Source organism: Citrus clementina, unplaced genomic scaffold (genome assembly GCF_000493195.1).
Source record: "Citrus clementina cultivar Clemenules unplaced genomic scaffold, Citrus_clementina_v1.0 scaffold_2, whole genome shotgun sequence".
Classification (NCBI taxonomy): Eukaryota; Viridiplantae; Streptophyta; class Magnoliopsida; order Sapindales; family Rutaceae; genus Citrus; species Citrus x clementina.
The window spans coordinates 254,885-269,098 of record NW_006262688.1 but is presented as its reverse complement, the minus strand read 5'-3'; the positions used below and the strand labels follow the sequence as shown (position 1 = coordinate 269,098).

Below are 14,214 nucleotides of genomic sequence, written 5' to 3'. Positions count from 1 at the left end.
TTATAGAAATAATTAGTTGTAAAAAAAATCAATTAAGTATTTAGAAAATTTTATTTTTAGAAATTGTTATGAGTTTTAAAGCAGTTATAGTTATAGGTAAATCTTACTGTCAAATTGATATAAGAAAATAAATGATTAAAATAAACATAATATAGGATGAAATTTACTATACACATAAAAAAAATATGTACTTACAATGTTTTTTATTGTGTATTTATAATAATTTTAATAAAAATATAAATTTTATACTATTGATTTTATTCTTTTATTTTTTCTTAAAATAATTTATATTAAAAAAATCAACTATAATTTTCATTAAATAACATCGTCATTATATAATCAAAGTATAATAAGGTACCCCTTCACAAAAAAAAATAATAATAATAATAAGTAATGAGCTACAAAATCTCAAAATGAAAATAAATAATAGATTGTCATGCAATATTACATTGTCATTAAACTTTCAACAATATTGTTTCTTAGAACTTTCATTTCTTGTGCTTCGGGTCCATTGTTAATATGTCTTCATCTTGACCTTCTTGCTTACTAACCTCTTTCCATGTGTCTTCATTTGAGTAAAATGAGTTTTTGACCCAATTTTTCCATCATAGTTTAGTAAAAAGCAGTCCCAAGGTGACGTCCTTCCTCTCCCTCTTGGATACAGAAGTTACAAAGAATTGATACAATCTAGGGTCCCATATAGTCTTATCTCGTGGTACATTATTAGTTTCAATTTGATTGATAATTTTGTTGTTTTTGTCCATCTACATCATTGTAAATATTTTTATAACGCAAATGCTATTTTAAAAATTATAATGAACAAAAAAGAAAATAAAAGGCGGATACAATATATGGTAAAAAAAAAAAGACAGTCAATAATATTATTGAAACGAATTTATAGATGTGATATAAAAGTTATCAGTGACAAAAATGGACCTACTTGTTGGCGCATGAAATTTTTAGAAATAAAAAAATTAATTAAAAGGTAATGAAACATATATGTTTGGTGATGATTTTATCTTTATGGTTGCCATAAGAAAGAAGAACTTTTGATAGAATGAAAAACATGAAGGAGAAATAAGGTAAATGACTGCATGAATTATAAAAAAAATTATTGAAATATTGATTTTTTTCCCAATTTGAATAGGATTGTTTTGACTTTATGTAATAATTATAATGATATTTATGAAATTGTACTAAAGAATAAAGTTGATTCTTAAATTTGCGTGCTTTTCAAAATCTGTTGTTGAAGGGCTGAGTTTACCAAAATTGATTTTAATTTTTCTTACCAAACACTAAAATTAAATTTTAAATTCTCAAAATCATTTTTTAACCTCCTAAAGTAATTTCAGATGGACACTTAGCGGACAACGAAGCTGTGTGTATTTTTGACTTAATAATTTAATTGACTTAATTTCAATTAATTAAATCATTAATCTTTTTTTTTTCAATTTAAAAAAAAAATTTCAGTTATTAAGTTATAAATTTATTAAGCCAATTTTTTTTTTTTTTGCTTTTTGCTTAATGTAAAAAGGATGAATGATATTATTAAAAGACATTCTTCAAAATATCGCTATCTACTTAATTAATTTTTATTTTTACATAAATGATAGCATTATTATCCTTGTCTATAACTTGTAATAATACAATGATATACTATTATTGTTTTTATCTTGAGTGTATTTTTATCTCCAAAATCTTACTTTTTTTTTTTTTTGGGGGAGGCAACAAAGTAAAGTTCAAATTGGGCCATTTTTGCAAATGAGTTAAATTTTAAGTCGCTATTGTGAAATTTCCAAAATTCGATCAAATGGGGACAGCTTTTTGTTTGTTTATCTAATGATTACGGTTTCCGTTTTGTTTGTTTATTCAGTCGATGGCCCGCGCCCATGTTAGCGTGTGACACGTTCGATTAAGTACGAACCGGGATGCTTTCTTTCTAGTTTCTACTCTTGGAATTTGCCTGGAAATAGCCCCTATTCATACGACTGTCTATGGTATTGGCAAGCAAGATCATGTACAAAACAAAAAAGATCATAAATAATGTTGAATTCAAAAAAACAAAACAAAACTTCACTTATTATTGGGTTAAAGAGAAGAAAAAAAAACTAGTTTCTTTTTTATTGGTTCTAAAACCAATCTAAAGATAATTTTATAAAACTTATGTTAGAGATAACTTGTTTTATTTTTGGGTAATTTTTAACCTACCACCAAATAAATTGACATTTTGCACCGCGTCCCCAAAAAAATTGACTTGTTGCACCGTGTCTCTAATTTCGTTATTTTCTCAGTTAAGTTTAACGGTGGAGGGGTAAAATTGGAAGTTCATTCCTTAAATTAATTTTAATGGGAATTCTCTTTATTGTAATTGAAATAAAAATTTAAAAAAATTAAAGGAAAAATAATAGTGGTGACAATGTACATGTAACAAGAATTTTTTTTATTGCAATTGAAATAAAAACCTTTAAAAAAATTAAATGAGCTAAAAAATTTGTTTCTTTTCATATAGAAGGGCATTTTTGTCATTCAATCAAAAGTTAGATGGAATCGTTAGAAATAACTAAAAAATTAATGGAATTGGGAGCACAGTGCAACACATTATTTTTTTTGGGTGTGCGGTGTAAAATATTAATTTATTTAAGAGTAGGTTACAAATTGCCCTTTATGTTTTCATTGAAGTAAGGGATAACTTATAGATTGTGGCCGGTGGATACGAAGAAGAGTGAAATTTGTTGTTACCAAAAAGAATAAAGAAAAGAATGGCTTTGAAAACAAAAAACAAAAAAAATGCGTTTCGTATCATCATCCATGCAAAGAAAAGAAGTTGTATGATTGTAAGTGAGAAAAAGGCAAAGGAAAAACCAAGTTTGTTTTATGCCTTATCAAACCTTCCAAGCTAGACCTAGACCTAGACCTGGACCTCCTGTAAAGCCAAAAAAGGCATCCAATTCCACAGCCTCCCTGGAAGGAATGATTAGCCTGCCAGGATAGATTTGCAAGGCCGACCCAAGATTATGATCAATTTGCATAACCCCCATTTCAGAAATTAAAAAAAAAAAGAAGAAGAAGAAAGTTTTGTAGCTAAATTCTAATATATGTATAAATTTTTTGATAATTATGTTATTGCTTCGGTGAGACAACCTCTGCCTGCGATACATAGGAAGTCCATTGCAGTTAGCCTACCATAGATGGGGCATTATTGTTCAAAGTACTCACTCTTTTTTTACCCTTTTTTTTTCATCAAAGTGAAAAAGTTTAAGTTAGACCATTTTCATAAATTAGTTAAATATTTTAGCCATTTCTATAAATTTGTCAACAAGTTGGGATTAGAAAATTGTCTCCTTTGGCATAAATCTTAAAAACTTTATCGAAGATTTATTGGAATAAAGAGATACAACATAAATTGGAAGCTCTTCTTTTAGTATAATTTTTATATAAAATTTATAACTATTGAATAAGCCATATTAAAAAAATATTTGATAACAAAATCATTCGTTATAGAGAAAACTAATTGAGCATATCACCCCATATACAAAATAAATTTTTGCAGCCATTGAATCTTGTACCAATATAAAACAAAAATTAAAAAGAGAAGACAAAGAATTAAAAATCAAATGGACTATTCATATGACCCTTTCGTATTTTGGTCCTCTAATTAATGATAATAATAATTAATAAGACACCCCTTTCAACATCTTGATTTGTTGAATAAATGGTGGGTGGACAATCAGTTAAATGGTGTGTTGTTGGATGACCTAATCAAATCAACTATGATGTCAAACAATGTTCCCACACCCCCTAAATTACAGCATAGGATTAGAATCATTTTTAATAAAAGTTTTTTTTGTTTGAGATTTGAGTTATGGCTTTTTCTTTCAGGTTGAAGTCATATCAAATTATCAAGCAAGATTATGAGTTTGCTTCAACTTGTTTTTCATTCAGAATATGATACTTTCATGACTCATTCTTTAACAAATTCATTGACCTAACTTTGGTTAAATATCTCATTCCAGCTTTTAATTAAATTTTTTTTTGAGTGTACCCCCACCCCCCAAATAAATTAAAATTACTTTATCAACCCAAATGATTCATGATTCATGATTCCAATTTATAAAAGAGATGTCGATATCAACACAATATGGCATGATTAACATGTTATTTTAATACGATTTATTGATTCAGAAATGACTCAACGTGCATCTAAATTGGTATAATTTGACAGTATTATACGTGATTTAATACAACACTACCCGTATAATCTAATTACTCTACTTAGGATCTTACATTACATGTATGCTTACAAATTTGTAAGACAATGAACAAAAAAGCATAAGAGAGATAAAAGGTGTTGTGTTTTGCTGGTTGGTGAAGAAAAAGGCACTTTTAAATTCCAAAAGCACCTTTACACAATTACGATTACACACACCAACATATTTATAGCGGTTACTATAAAGAGTTGGAAATTCCAGCACTTACCAACAGTTACATACATTACATTATAGGATAGAATGTTTGACAGTCGTGCTTTGTGAGTCCTTCAAATTTCCAAATTGGTCTCCATATCTTTCTCCAGCTAATAACTCTCCCTCTTCTTCTTCTTCTCTTCATCGAACTTTCATGGCGGAAAAGTCTCTTTAAAGGGTATCAGAGTCTTTTCAACTCCACTTGATTGGAGGCAGTGGATATATAGAAACACGGGAAGCAGAGGTCTCTGTTTTGTTTTAGCAGGGACCCTTTTCTCTTTAAAGCTCTAATTCATTTCATTTGTCTCAAAAAAACTGAGAACGTTTTCTGGGTTTCACTTTTTTCTTATCTTGATCCCTTCTGGGGGGGTTCATAATATTAATGTTTTTTTTTGCATTAGATGAGTCGTGAAATGGGCTGAGTGTGAATGAAACAAGTTTGTTTAATCAAAAAAAGAATTTCGTTTTTCATGAGGGTTTTGTTTTGCAAGATTCATTGTCCTTTCACTTGCTTTTGCAAACCCTCTTCTCATATTTGCACACCACGGCCATTGGAGTTGGAGAGCAGCCCGCACGAGGCTTCAACAACAACAACAGTTGTGTCACTTAGTGATGATCATCATGTTTATGCTGAGAGAGTCGGAGTCAAGGAGGAGAGTGTTGTGGTAGATGGGAACAAGCAGCAACAAGAAGGAGAAGGAGAAGGAGAAGGAGAAGGAGAAGAAGCAGCAGGGGAGAATTGTGTCAAAAGCAGCCTCAAGAAGGAGGCCTTGGATTCAAAAGAAGTGGAGAAGAAGAAAGTGCAATGGATGGATTACCTGGGGAAAGAATTGGTTGAGATCAGAGAATTTGAAGCCAGGTGGGTACCTTTTTTTTTTTTTGGCCTTTTGTATTTTCCTGTGTTTTAGAGTTCTCATTTTTTATGTTGCTTTTGGTGGTGTATTGAGTGTTGTGCAAAAGTTTGATACCGTTTGCAGTTAATTATTATGATTGAAATTGATATGCTAAGAAAGAAAATGGAATCAAAATCTTTAACAAAGTTCTGAAATAAAATGAAAGCAAAGAATTGAAGCCTTTGTATAGATGTTTTAATAGAAAGGTGCTGAATTTGGTTGAAGGATATCTTCTTTTCCAGATTTGATAGAGGAATTGTGAGCTGGTGAAGGTGGCTAAAGAGGGAAATCTAGATTCTTGTGAGAGAAAATTAGTATGTTTTGTGTAGTGCAATCGAAAACTTAGATCCTATTTACTGTTCTTGTTGCTACCAAAAAAAGAATGGTGGTGAGATCTTGAGCTTACAAAGAGAGAGAGTTGGGAGTTTTTCAAACAGTGGAAAATTCTAACGTGCTAAAATAATTGGATGACATGTTCTTTTTCCAAACTTGGACAATCTATTTATTGCAGTGGGATGGAAATATGATTTTAACTTCTTATTATGCATTAGGCATTCTTTTAAAAATCATATGGTGCTGACATGAGGCATCGTGATGAAATCCCTGCTGCTAATACCCTATAAAGGCATGACAATCTAAATGATAATCTTTTTGTGCAAAGGCTTTATTAATTAATTTCATTTTTAAATATTGAAAGGATTGGAATGTCTTTTTTTTTTGTTATTTTATTTTCCAAGTTGGGTGGGTTCTTCTCTGTTTCAATAAGTTAAGGTCAAACAAATGTAAATTTGAAATAGGTAAAAGAATTAAAAAAAGGTAATTTTTATTGATCCTTGATACATAATATTAATCCATCTGAGGAGAAAAGGTATTAAAATATTTGGTTGATGCTCTAGAAAATATGTTTTTTGTTCTCAGCTGTTTGTTGGAGAAGTCGCGGTGGTGCGGCAAAGGATTTTTTGTTTCAATAAGTTTATGGCTGAGTTTAGCATTGCTTTTTGACAGAGACTTTTCCCTTTGCAAGCGGTCCTTTGACAGAAGGTCTATGTGTATGGATGGTCAATGAATTTTCTTTTTCTTGATTTAAAAGTGGCATGTTGGGGATGTGACTGTAAAATCTAATGGAAATGTGCATCATTTATTAGAAGTAATTGAATTACAATGACGTATGAGGGATTGATAGGATCAAATTTGGTGAATACTGTGGTAGTTCAAGCTAGTGAAATGAAAAGTGAACATATAAATATGTGCAAAGACAAATAAGTTGGTGTGAACTCAAGGCAATGAGAAAAGGAAATTCAGTAACAGTGGAGTAAGAATTTACCTGTTTACTTTTTTAATGGATATGTATGGTTTGAAAATTTGTAAATGATAGAGAATAATGTTAATTGAAATAATTGTGGTGTCTGATATATAGGAAACACTAATCTTATCTTGATGTGGGGAATATCTTTTCATGAGATAAATTTCTCTAAGGTTCTATGCCAAAAGACTATTTTACAATCATAATCTAAAATAGGGCATTCAATTCTTTATACTTCAAATGCTTATGGATAAATGGCCAATCAATTTTCTGTAGAAAATGATATGCTTGTGGATAAATGGCCAATCAATTTGCTGTAGAAAATGATAAGCAACCAGACCCCTTCGTAGTTCCTGATAAATATTTGATTTTGCTTTGCATAAAGAAGAGTGTCAACTGAAAACTTGAAATTGGGAGTCACTTCTGCTGGAGATAGCTCTGTGAGATATACCCAATAGTTATAATGTTACTGAACTGAATGTTTTGTTTGTTAAAAACTGTGGTGTTGGTTGTTGTTGTGACCTGGATTCTATGTTCTTTGTTATGCTGCCTAAGAACTTGCCACAATGAACTTATTCGTGCTAACATTCTGTATTTTCTTTTCTCCAAACAGTGAAATGGAAGACACCGACAATGAGAGTGAATTCAGTAAAGGCTGTGTTTGTACAATTCTATGAACCTGCTTTATCAACTTCCATGGCAAATTCTTTATAGTGATTATAGCATTGACTGAAGGAGACAAAAACAGTTTGAAATCTCAGCTTCAATCTAATTGTTCTGGACCTGGCATTAGAAATGGCTTCCATTTGTTTGATGCTGCCTCATCATCCCTCGAACGAAAATTGTTCAATTAGAGCTCAGTGTAGCAAATAGGTTACTTTTTCTTTTGTAAGAATGTCAAACTATTATTTCGTCTCTTTACAGAAGAAAATTCTACTATTCTTCGGATGAACCTGATAAATTCATAGAAATTCCAAGTCTTCTTTTGATATGTAGTTTATTTTCATCACTTGCTGCACTTTCTGCTGCTATTTCAGATTCCGGGCTCCACAAAAGGCCATTGGCACTATTGCAATTTTTGTAACATGAAATACCTTACCTTCATTTCATCATAAACAAATTATATGTGAAATTATAGTGCTTATGATCTGTATTAACATGAAACACTTCCCTTCCATTGCACCATGAAAGAAAATTTATCTTAGTTCAACTGATGGTTATGAGAGGTAGTTACTGCAGACATTTTAGTAGCCAAATTTTCTGTTATATTTCTGACAGAAATAATACTTTCCATGTTGTACTATGGTAATGACTCACTGAAAGCATCTCTTTGATTGTAAACAACATAAGCCTGTGAGGAAACAAGCATGCAAAACAGACAATTGCAAATGGCTTGTAGTTGTGGGTGAATATTATGCAAGCCTGAATTTTTGGAATGTTTATGTTAAGATACTGCATAACCTACGTAACTGAACTCATACCATTTTGCCTTCTGCGACTGTGGATTGGAGGGGATGCTAGTCGAAAATATCCGGTGAAAAACATAATCACCACCGTTAAGAAAAAGCCAGCAGAGTATCCAATTCCCACTCCTTCCCACTGAAACAATGATGCCTCATTTTCATCCTCTTCTAGCTTTGCTGGTGGCTCCGTTGGACATGGCTCCTGAATCTGCATACCGCACAACCCGCTGTTGTTAGCATAATATTCGGGATTATTCATCGTGTCCATCTGGCCACCCACCGGAATTTTACCCTTGAGCTGGTTGTTACTGACATCCAAATTTGTGAGTTCTTGCAGTTTTGTTAGCGTTTCTGGGATTGGACCGGAGAGTTGATTGTGTGACAAGTCCAAGCTCTCTAGACTCTGTAAATTACCAAGACTCGGTGGAATATTTCCAGAGAGACTATTGTATGAGACGTTGAGTAGCTTTAGACCCTTTAAAGCACCTAATGAAACTGGAATTTCCCCACAAAGTTTGTTCGCTGACAGGTCTAACAAAGAGTAGATGTCAAGGCTGTGACTTGAGAGACCTTGTTTTGACTTCTTCCAGTTGACTACCAAGTCATATCCAACAGCAAAGGTGAACACTTCTGAGGTTGATGAGAAGGTGTTTGGTGTTTGAATCATTCCAACTAGTTCTCCTAACTTGGCAGGGATTTTTCCTGTCAGGTTGTTGCTTGAAACATCAAGAATTCGTAGACTCGTCAGATTGGAAATTTTGTCGGGGATTGTACCTTGGAGAGAGTTGTTTCGTAAAGTCAGAACCTGAAGGGTGGATATCTGGGAGAGAAATCCTGGAAACTCACCTGTGATTTTGTTGTCTTCGAGATCAAGGTGTTCTAGCTTGCTGAGATTAGTCAAATTCCGAGGCAAGTTGCCTGAGAAGTTGTTATTTCCTAATGTAAGTATCCTCGTCTCTACGGAGAAGGTCACTGGAACCTCACCTGATAATTGATTGTAGGAGAAATCAATGACAGCAAGCAGAGCATCTGGGCGAAAAACTGGAGGCTTGCCTGAGAATCTGTTCTTCGCAAGATCCAACAGAAGGAGGCGATATATTGTGCTTAGAGACCTTGGAATCTTCCCAGAAAAATTGTTTTTAGCTAACATAAGGATCATTAAGTTGATAGCATCTCCAACATTTTCAGGCAGCTCCCCTGAGAAGTTGTTTCGCGAGAGAGAAAGGACTGAAAGGCTCAAAGATTGGAAGAGGCGAGATGGAAGAGAACCCGAAAGTCGATTATCCGACAGAAATAAGTTGCCAACATCCAATTCAGCAAGCCATAGTGGGAATGGCCCTTCAAGCTTGTTCTCACTCAAATCCAGAAGCACAAGGCCCTTCTGTGTCGAAATCCAATCAGGGATTCTTCCTGCAAGTCCACAGGACTTCAATGATAATTGGGATAGCATACACTTTGGCACAACCTTTGCGCTGTTGTTCCATTTCAGATTGTTGCCTCCTAAAAACAAATCCTTCAGGTTCCTGCAATCAAACAACCAGGACGGAATCTCTCCACTGAGCAAGTTGCTTTCCAGTCGAAGTGATTCCAGCTTGTCTAGCTTCTGCATTGATGAAGGGATTCCCCCACTCAGCCTGTTACCACTCAATGCCAAAGCGGTCATGTTTGTTAACTCACCAATCTTATTTGGAATCTCCATTGATAAAAAGTTTTCTCTCAGGTCCAATTTTTGCAGCTCTTTCAGATTCAGAATTGAAGATGGAATCCCACCAAAGAACCTGTTGCCGCGAAGAGACAACTGCTGCAGCTTGCTGAGGTTACCAATCTCCTCAGTAATATTTCCTTGAAGCAAGTTTGATTCCAATGTCAGCACCTTCAAGTTTTGAAGAGAATCCACTTCCCGACTTAAGTTACCAGTAAGCTGATTGCTGCTCGTGTCGAGATATTGCAGATTCCTCAAGTGAAAAATCTCAGCAGGAATGGAGCCAGAGAAGTTATTCTGCATCAAATCAAGATGAACTAACCTACTCAGATTAGCAAAGCCATTACGTGGGATTTCACCATGAATGTAGTTTGAGGAAATGTCAAGAAACATCAAGCTTTTGACAAGAAACAGTGGTGTCAAAACCCCTGCAGACACCGACACAGGCTCCAATAAGGATGGCATTAGAACAAGGGTGTCAAGATAGAGACCAATAACAGCGATTGGTTGAGAAGAGCTGCAAATGACTCTATCCCAATCTTGGCAACAATCTGAACTTGAGTTCCATGATGTCAAGCCAAAAGATGGATCATCTGAAGAAGTGTTAGAAGCTCTGATGAAGGAGGATTTGAATTGGAGAAGGGCTTGTTTCTGATCTTCAGGACAACAAAGACAAGGGATGAAGAAGAAGAAGAAGAAGAAGAAGAAGAAGTGGAAGAGTGCAAACAGTAGGTTCACTTTAGCCATTTGTTACCAGGTTGAATATTAAATTATAGTTATATAGAAGTAAAAGACATTTTAAGAAACACGAGAGAAAGATGAGAGAATTTTACTCTCTTTCTCTACCCACTCACTCACTCTCTACCATTTTCTTCATTGTTTCTCTCGTCTTTCTCGTTCTTCGCTACATCAAGTATTTTCCAAACAAATTTAGTAGGTCAATGCATGGTTAGTAGTAGTCAGAAGTCAAAAGTCCCCAGTAGAAAGACTGGAAATTTTGGTGGGAAAGACATGGAAACGCACTAAAGTTTGTCCATTATCAGTGATCTAGAAAAATAGTTGAAGACTGCCAAAATCAAGTTCTTCAATCAATTTACTGTTTGTCACTTTCTTAAAATTTTTCATTACTTTGCGGACAAAATTGACTTTGACTTTATTTAAAATGGGAATGGCGCAACTCCACTTCCATACCGGCCATTGTAAAGTCTCCCACTGACACCCCTTTTGGTCCTCAAATCCGTGATTGGAAACTTGCCACAAATTACGCATAATCAATTAGTATTCTCAACACTCCATTCATCATTCATGAGAAAATCCGAAGTAATGCTTACTTCGGTATAATGGTGGAACAGAGAAATAAATCCGAAGTAATACAACCAAAATTTGGTGGAATAAAGAAATAAAGCTATATTATTGTTCCTCTAAAAATTTAGTCCCTACTTCGGTATAATGGTGGAACAGTGAAATAAATTTATATTATTACATATTTTAAATTTTTTATCTTAAAAATTTATCTCAAATAATATGACATTAATTAATTCACTTAAATCTTATTAAGAATTATCGTCATAACAATTTAAAATATTTATCATTACTTGATCACAAAAACTATTATTTCCGAACAATCAAAAGGGACGAGGGTCAACGATAAAGGAACACGTGGCACTTTCACAGCACTTACATCAAAATGCTGGTGGTATGCGAGATCAGTACAATGCCACGTAGATTGACACTAGACTTAAATAAGATATTTGAGAAAAATAAAACGATTTTGTACGGCCGATAGTAAAATAAACTTGTTTTCTTTGATGCCATAGTTGACTAGAAACAAAATAGTGGTAGACTTACGACTTTCTTACATATTTGAATTAAAAATCATGATTTTATCGAAATCAGTGAATCCAAATTCCTTCTTCACAAATTTCATGCATGATATGGAGTTTACCATCTTCTCGTTGTGTATAGCTTTTGCTTTACTCTTTGTCTTCTTCTATCCACTAATTATCACTGTAAAACTCAAAGAAAAAATATACCCAAATCCTCATCTTCCTCCGGGGAACCTCGGATGGCCTGTTATCGGGGAAACCCTGGGGTTTATTCGAGCAGGCTTCGAAGGAAAACCGGAGAGGTTCATAAGAGAAAGAATGGAGAAATATGACTCCAGGGTTTTCAAGACCTGCTTGCTTGGAGAAGATATGATAGTGTTTTGTGGCACGGCCGGGCACAAGTTGTTGTTTAGCAATGAGAACAAGTTGGTGAGAACATGGTGGCCGAGCTCCGTCGGTAAATTGTTCAAGACTTGTTTGCTAATGAAAGCCGGAGATGATGCCAAGAGGATGAGGAGGATGATGATGATGAGCTTTCTAAGTCCAAATGCGTTGATGAAGTATGTTGAAAGAATCGATATGATCACACAACAACACATTGCTACATATTGGGAAGGTAGGCATACACATATGTGATGATTTATGTAGGTAACGTTTTTGACAATGCATATTTTGTGAATTATTATCAATTTTTTTTTTCGTAAACTGAATTTGATTAGGAATGAGTATGATATTATTAATTTTTTAATTTGAATGGTGTTTTGCTGTTGATTAGTACTATTAAATTTGAAAATAGTGTGATATAAGAAAAATAATGTGTACTATTGAATACTTAAAGGTTTTTGAAATTGTAGAAATTAAGTTTGAGACACTCTACTTAGAGCATACTTTAGAGTTTATTTAGAAATTAAATTGAAAAAAAAAATTCTGCCAATACGTACTAGAAGGAAATAAAGAATGCATTGTCAATTGTTGGAAAGAATTACTTGGAATCAGCAGTATCCATTGAGGAATGGTATTTTGGACTAGAAGAAGACACCAAAGTGTACGTTATCAAAGAGACAAAAATACACATTTTTTAAATTTTTAATTAATTAAGTAATGAATTCAAGCTAGTTTTATTCTCTCTGAGAGTTTCCAAATGTCCAAGTCCCCTTGTTTATCATGTTATTTTGGTTGATTATGAAGGAAAAGAGGAGGTGAAAGTCCATCCTACGGTGAAACTATACACTTTTGAATTGGCTTGTCACTTACTTGCAAGTGTTGAAGACCCTTTACTCATTTCCAAGCTGGCTTCTCATTTCAATATTTTTCTCAAAGGGGTGATGTCTTTTCCCGTCAACTTTCCCGGAACAACATTTTACAAATCCATAAGAGCTGCAGATGCTATAAGAGAAGAGCTGATTAAATTGATAGCAAAACAAACAAGAGAAGCCCTAGGATCCAAACAAGACCTTTTGTCGCGTTTGGTTGTGATTGCTGATTCGAATGGAAAATTTTTAACTGAGATGGAGGTTGCTGATAATATATTATTGTTGCTCTTTTCTAGCCACGATACGTCCAGCTCTGCTATAACGTTGCTACTGAAATATCTCGGACAAATGCCTCAAGTGTTCGAAAATGTTTTGAGGGGTTCGTTTTGTGAACATGTACTTTAAAGACACATGAAAGCTGATCGGATCTTTGTTATCAATTGATTGACAGTATTGTTTGTGATTAACAGAGCAAATTGGTATTGCCGAGTCTAAAGAACAAGGTGAGTTGCTGAAATGGGAGGATATACAAAAAATGAAATATACGTGGAATGTGGCCTCAGAAGTCATGAGACTATCGCCGCCGGCAATCGGTGCTTTCAGAGAGGCCCTGGTTGATTTTACCTACTCAGGTTATACTATTCCTAAAGGATGGAAGGTACCTTCCCTCTGTTCTATCGATTCTTTTATGTATAGATCAATTAGACCTAAACTAATAAGATTCTAAACGATTGGAAATGGATTCTCTACTCATCTTAGTTAAATTTGCTTAGCTTTTAAGGATTTTGGGCTACGTGTACATTAAGTCCCGTATGGTTTAGATGTATTCTTTCATTGTTTTGTTGAAGCTAAATGAATAGAGGATCCAGAATATCATTACTGTGTGTGTACATAAATAGTAACTGTTTCCTATATATCAATAATTTGCTTAATGTATGGTCTAGTTACATTGGAGCACAGGTTCAACACATAAAGATGAAACTCTGTTCCCAAATCCAGAAACTTTTGATGCATCAAGATTTGAAAGAGAAGGAGCTACCCCATATTCATATGTTCCATTTGGAGGTGGACCGAGAATGTGTCCTGGCTATGAGTTTGAAAGGTTGCTTATACTTGTCTTCATTCATAACATGATCAAACGGTTTAAATGGGATCTGTTAATTCCTGATGAAAAGTTTGGTTATGATCCTATGCTTTCTCCATCACAAGGACTCCCCATTAGGCTTCAACCTCACCAATGTTCAACTTAATACTTGTTACTGCTTCCTTTAGAATCTATGGTGTATTTTTTCAGAACTTGTATTATATATG

The 14,214-nt window shown here is 33.9% G+C and overlaps 3 protein-coding genes across 4 annotated transcripts; 2 read left to right on the top strand and 1 right to left on the bottom strand.

Moving 5' to 3' along the window:
- The first annotated feature begins 4,434 nt into the window (after nucleotides 1-4,434).
- Nucleotides 4,435-7,719, top strand: LOC18050437. Of its 2 annotated transcripts, none has more exons than XM_024191406.1 (3): nucleotides 4,435-5,322; nucleotides 6,275-6,397; nucleotides 7,273-7,719. In XM_024191406.1, the coding sequence occupies exons 1-3, from the start codon at nucleotides 4,892-4,894 to the stop codon at nucleotides 7,334-7,336; spliced, it is 618 nt and encodes a 205-aa protein (XP_024047174.1). In that variant the 5' UTR covers nucleotides 4,435-4,891; the 3' UTR covers nucleotides 7,337-7,719. The 2 variants fall into 2 exon arrangements, with proteins under 2 accessions (XP_024047174.1, XP_024047173.1); XM_024191405.1 differs by having other exon boundaries at nucleotides 6,275-6,405.
- Nucleotides 7,720-8,014: 295 nt separating this feature from the next.
- On the bottom strand, nucleotides 8,015-10,571 carry LOC18050436 (probable LRR receptor-like serine/threonine-protein kinase At1g34110). Its single transcript, XM_024190194.1, has one exon. It carries the CDS (start codon nucleotides 10,569-10,571, stop codon nucleotides 8,121-8,123), a length of 2,451 nt encoding a protein of 816 aa, XP_024045962.1. The 3' UTR covers nucleotides 8,015-8,120.
- Nucleotides 10,572-11,701: 1,130 nt separating this feature from the next.
- LOC18050435 (beta-amyrin 28-oxidase) lies at nucleotides 11,702-14,169 on the top strand. The gene is made up of 4 exons (XM_006445517.2): nucleotides 11,702-12,266; nucleotides 12,839-13,282; nucleotides 13,374-13,561; nucleotides 13,848-14,169. The coding sequence occupies exons 1-4, from the start codon at nucleotides 11,702-11,704 to the stop codon at nucleotides 14,151-14,153; spliced, it is 1,503 nt and encodes a 500-aa protein (XP_006445580.2). The 3' UTR covers nucleotides 14,154-14,169.
- Nucleotides 14,170-14,214: the final 45 nt, after the last annotated feature.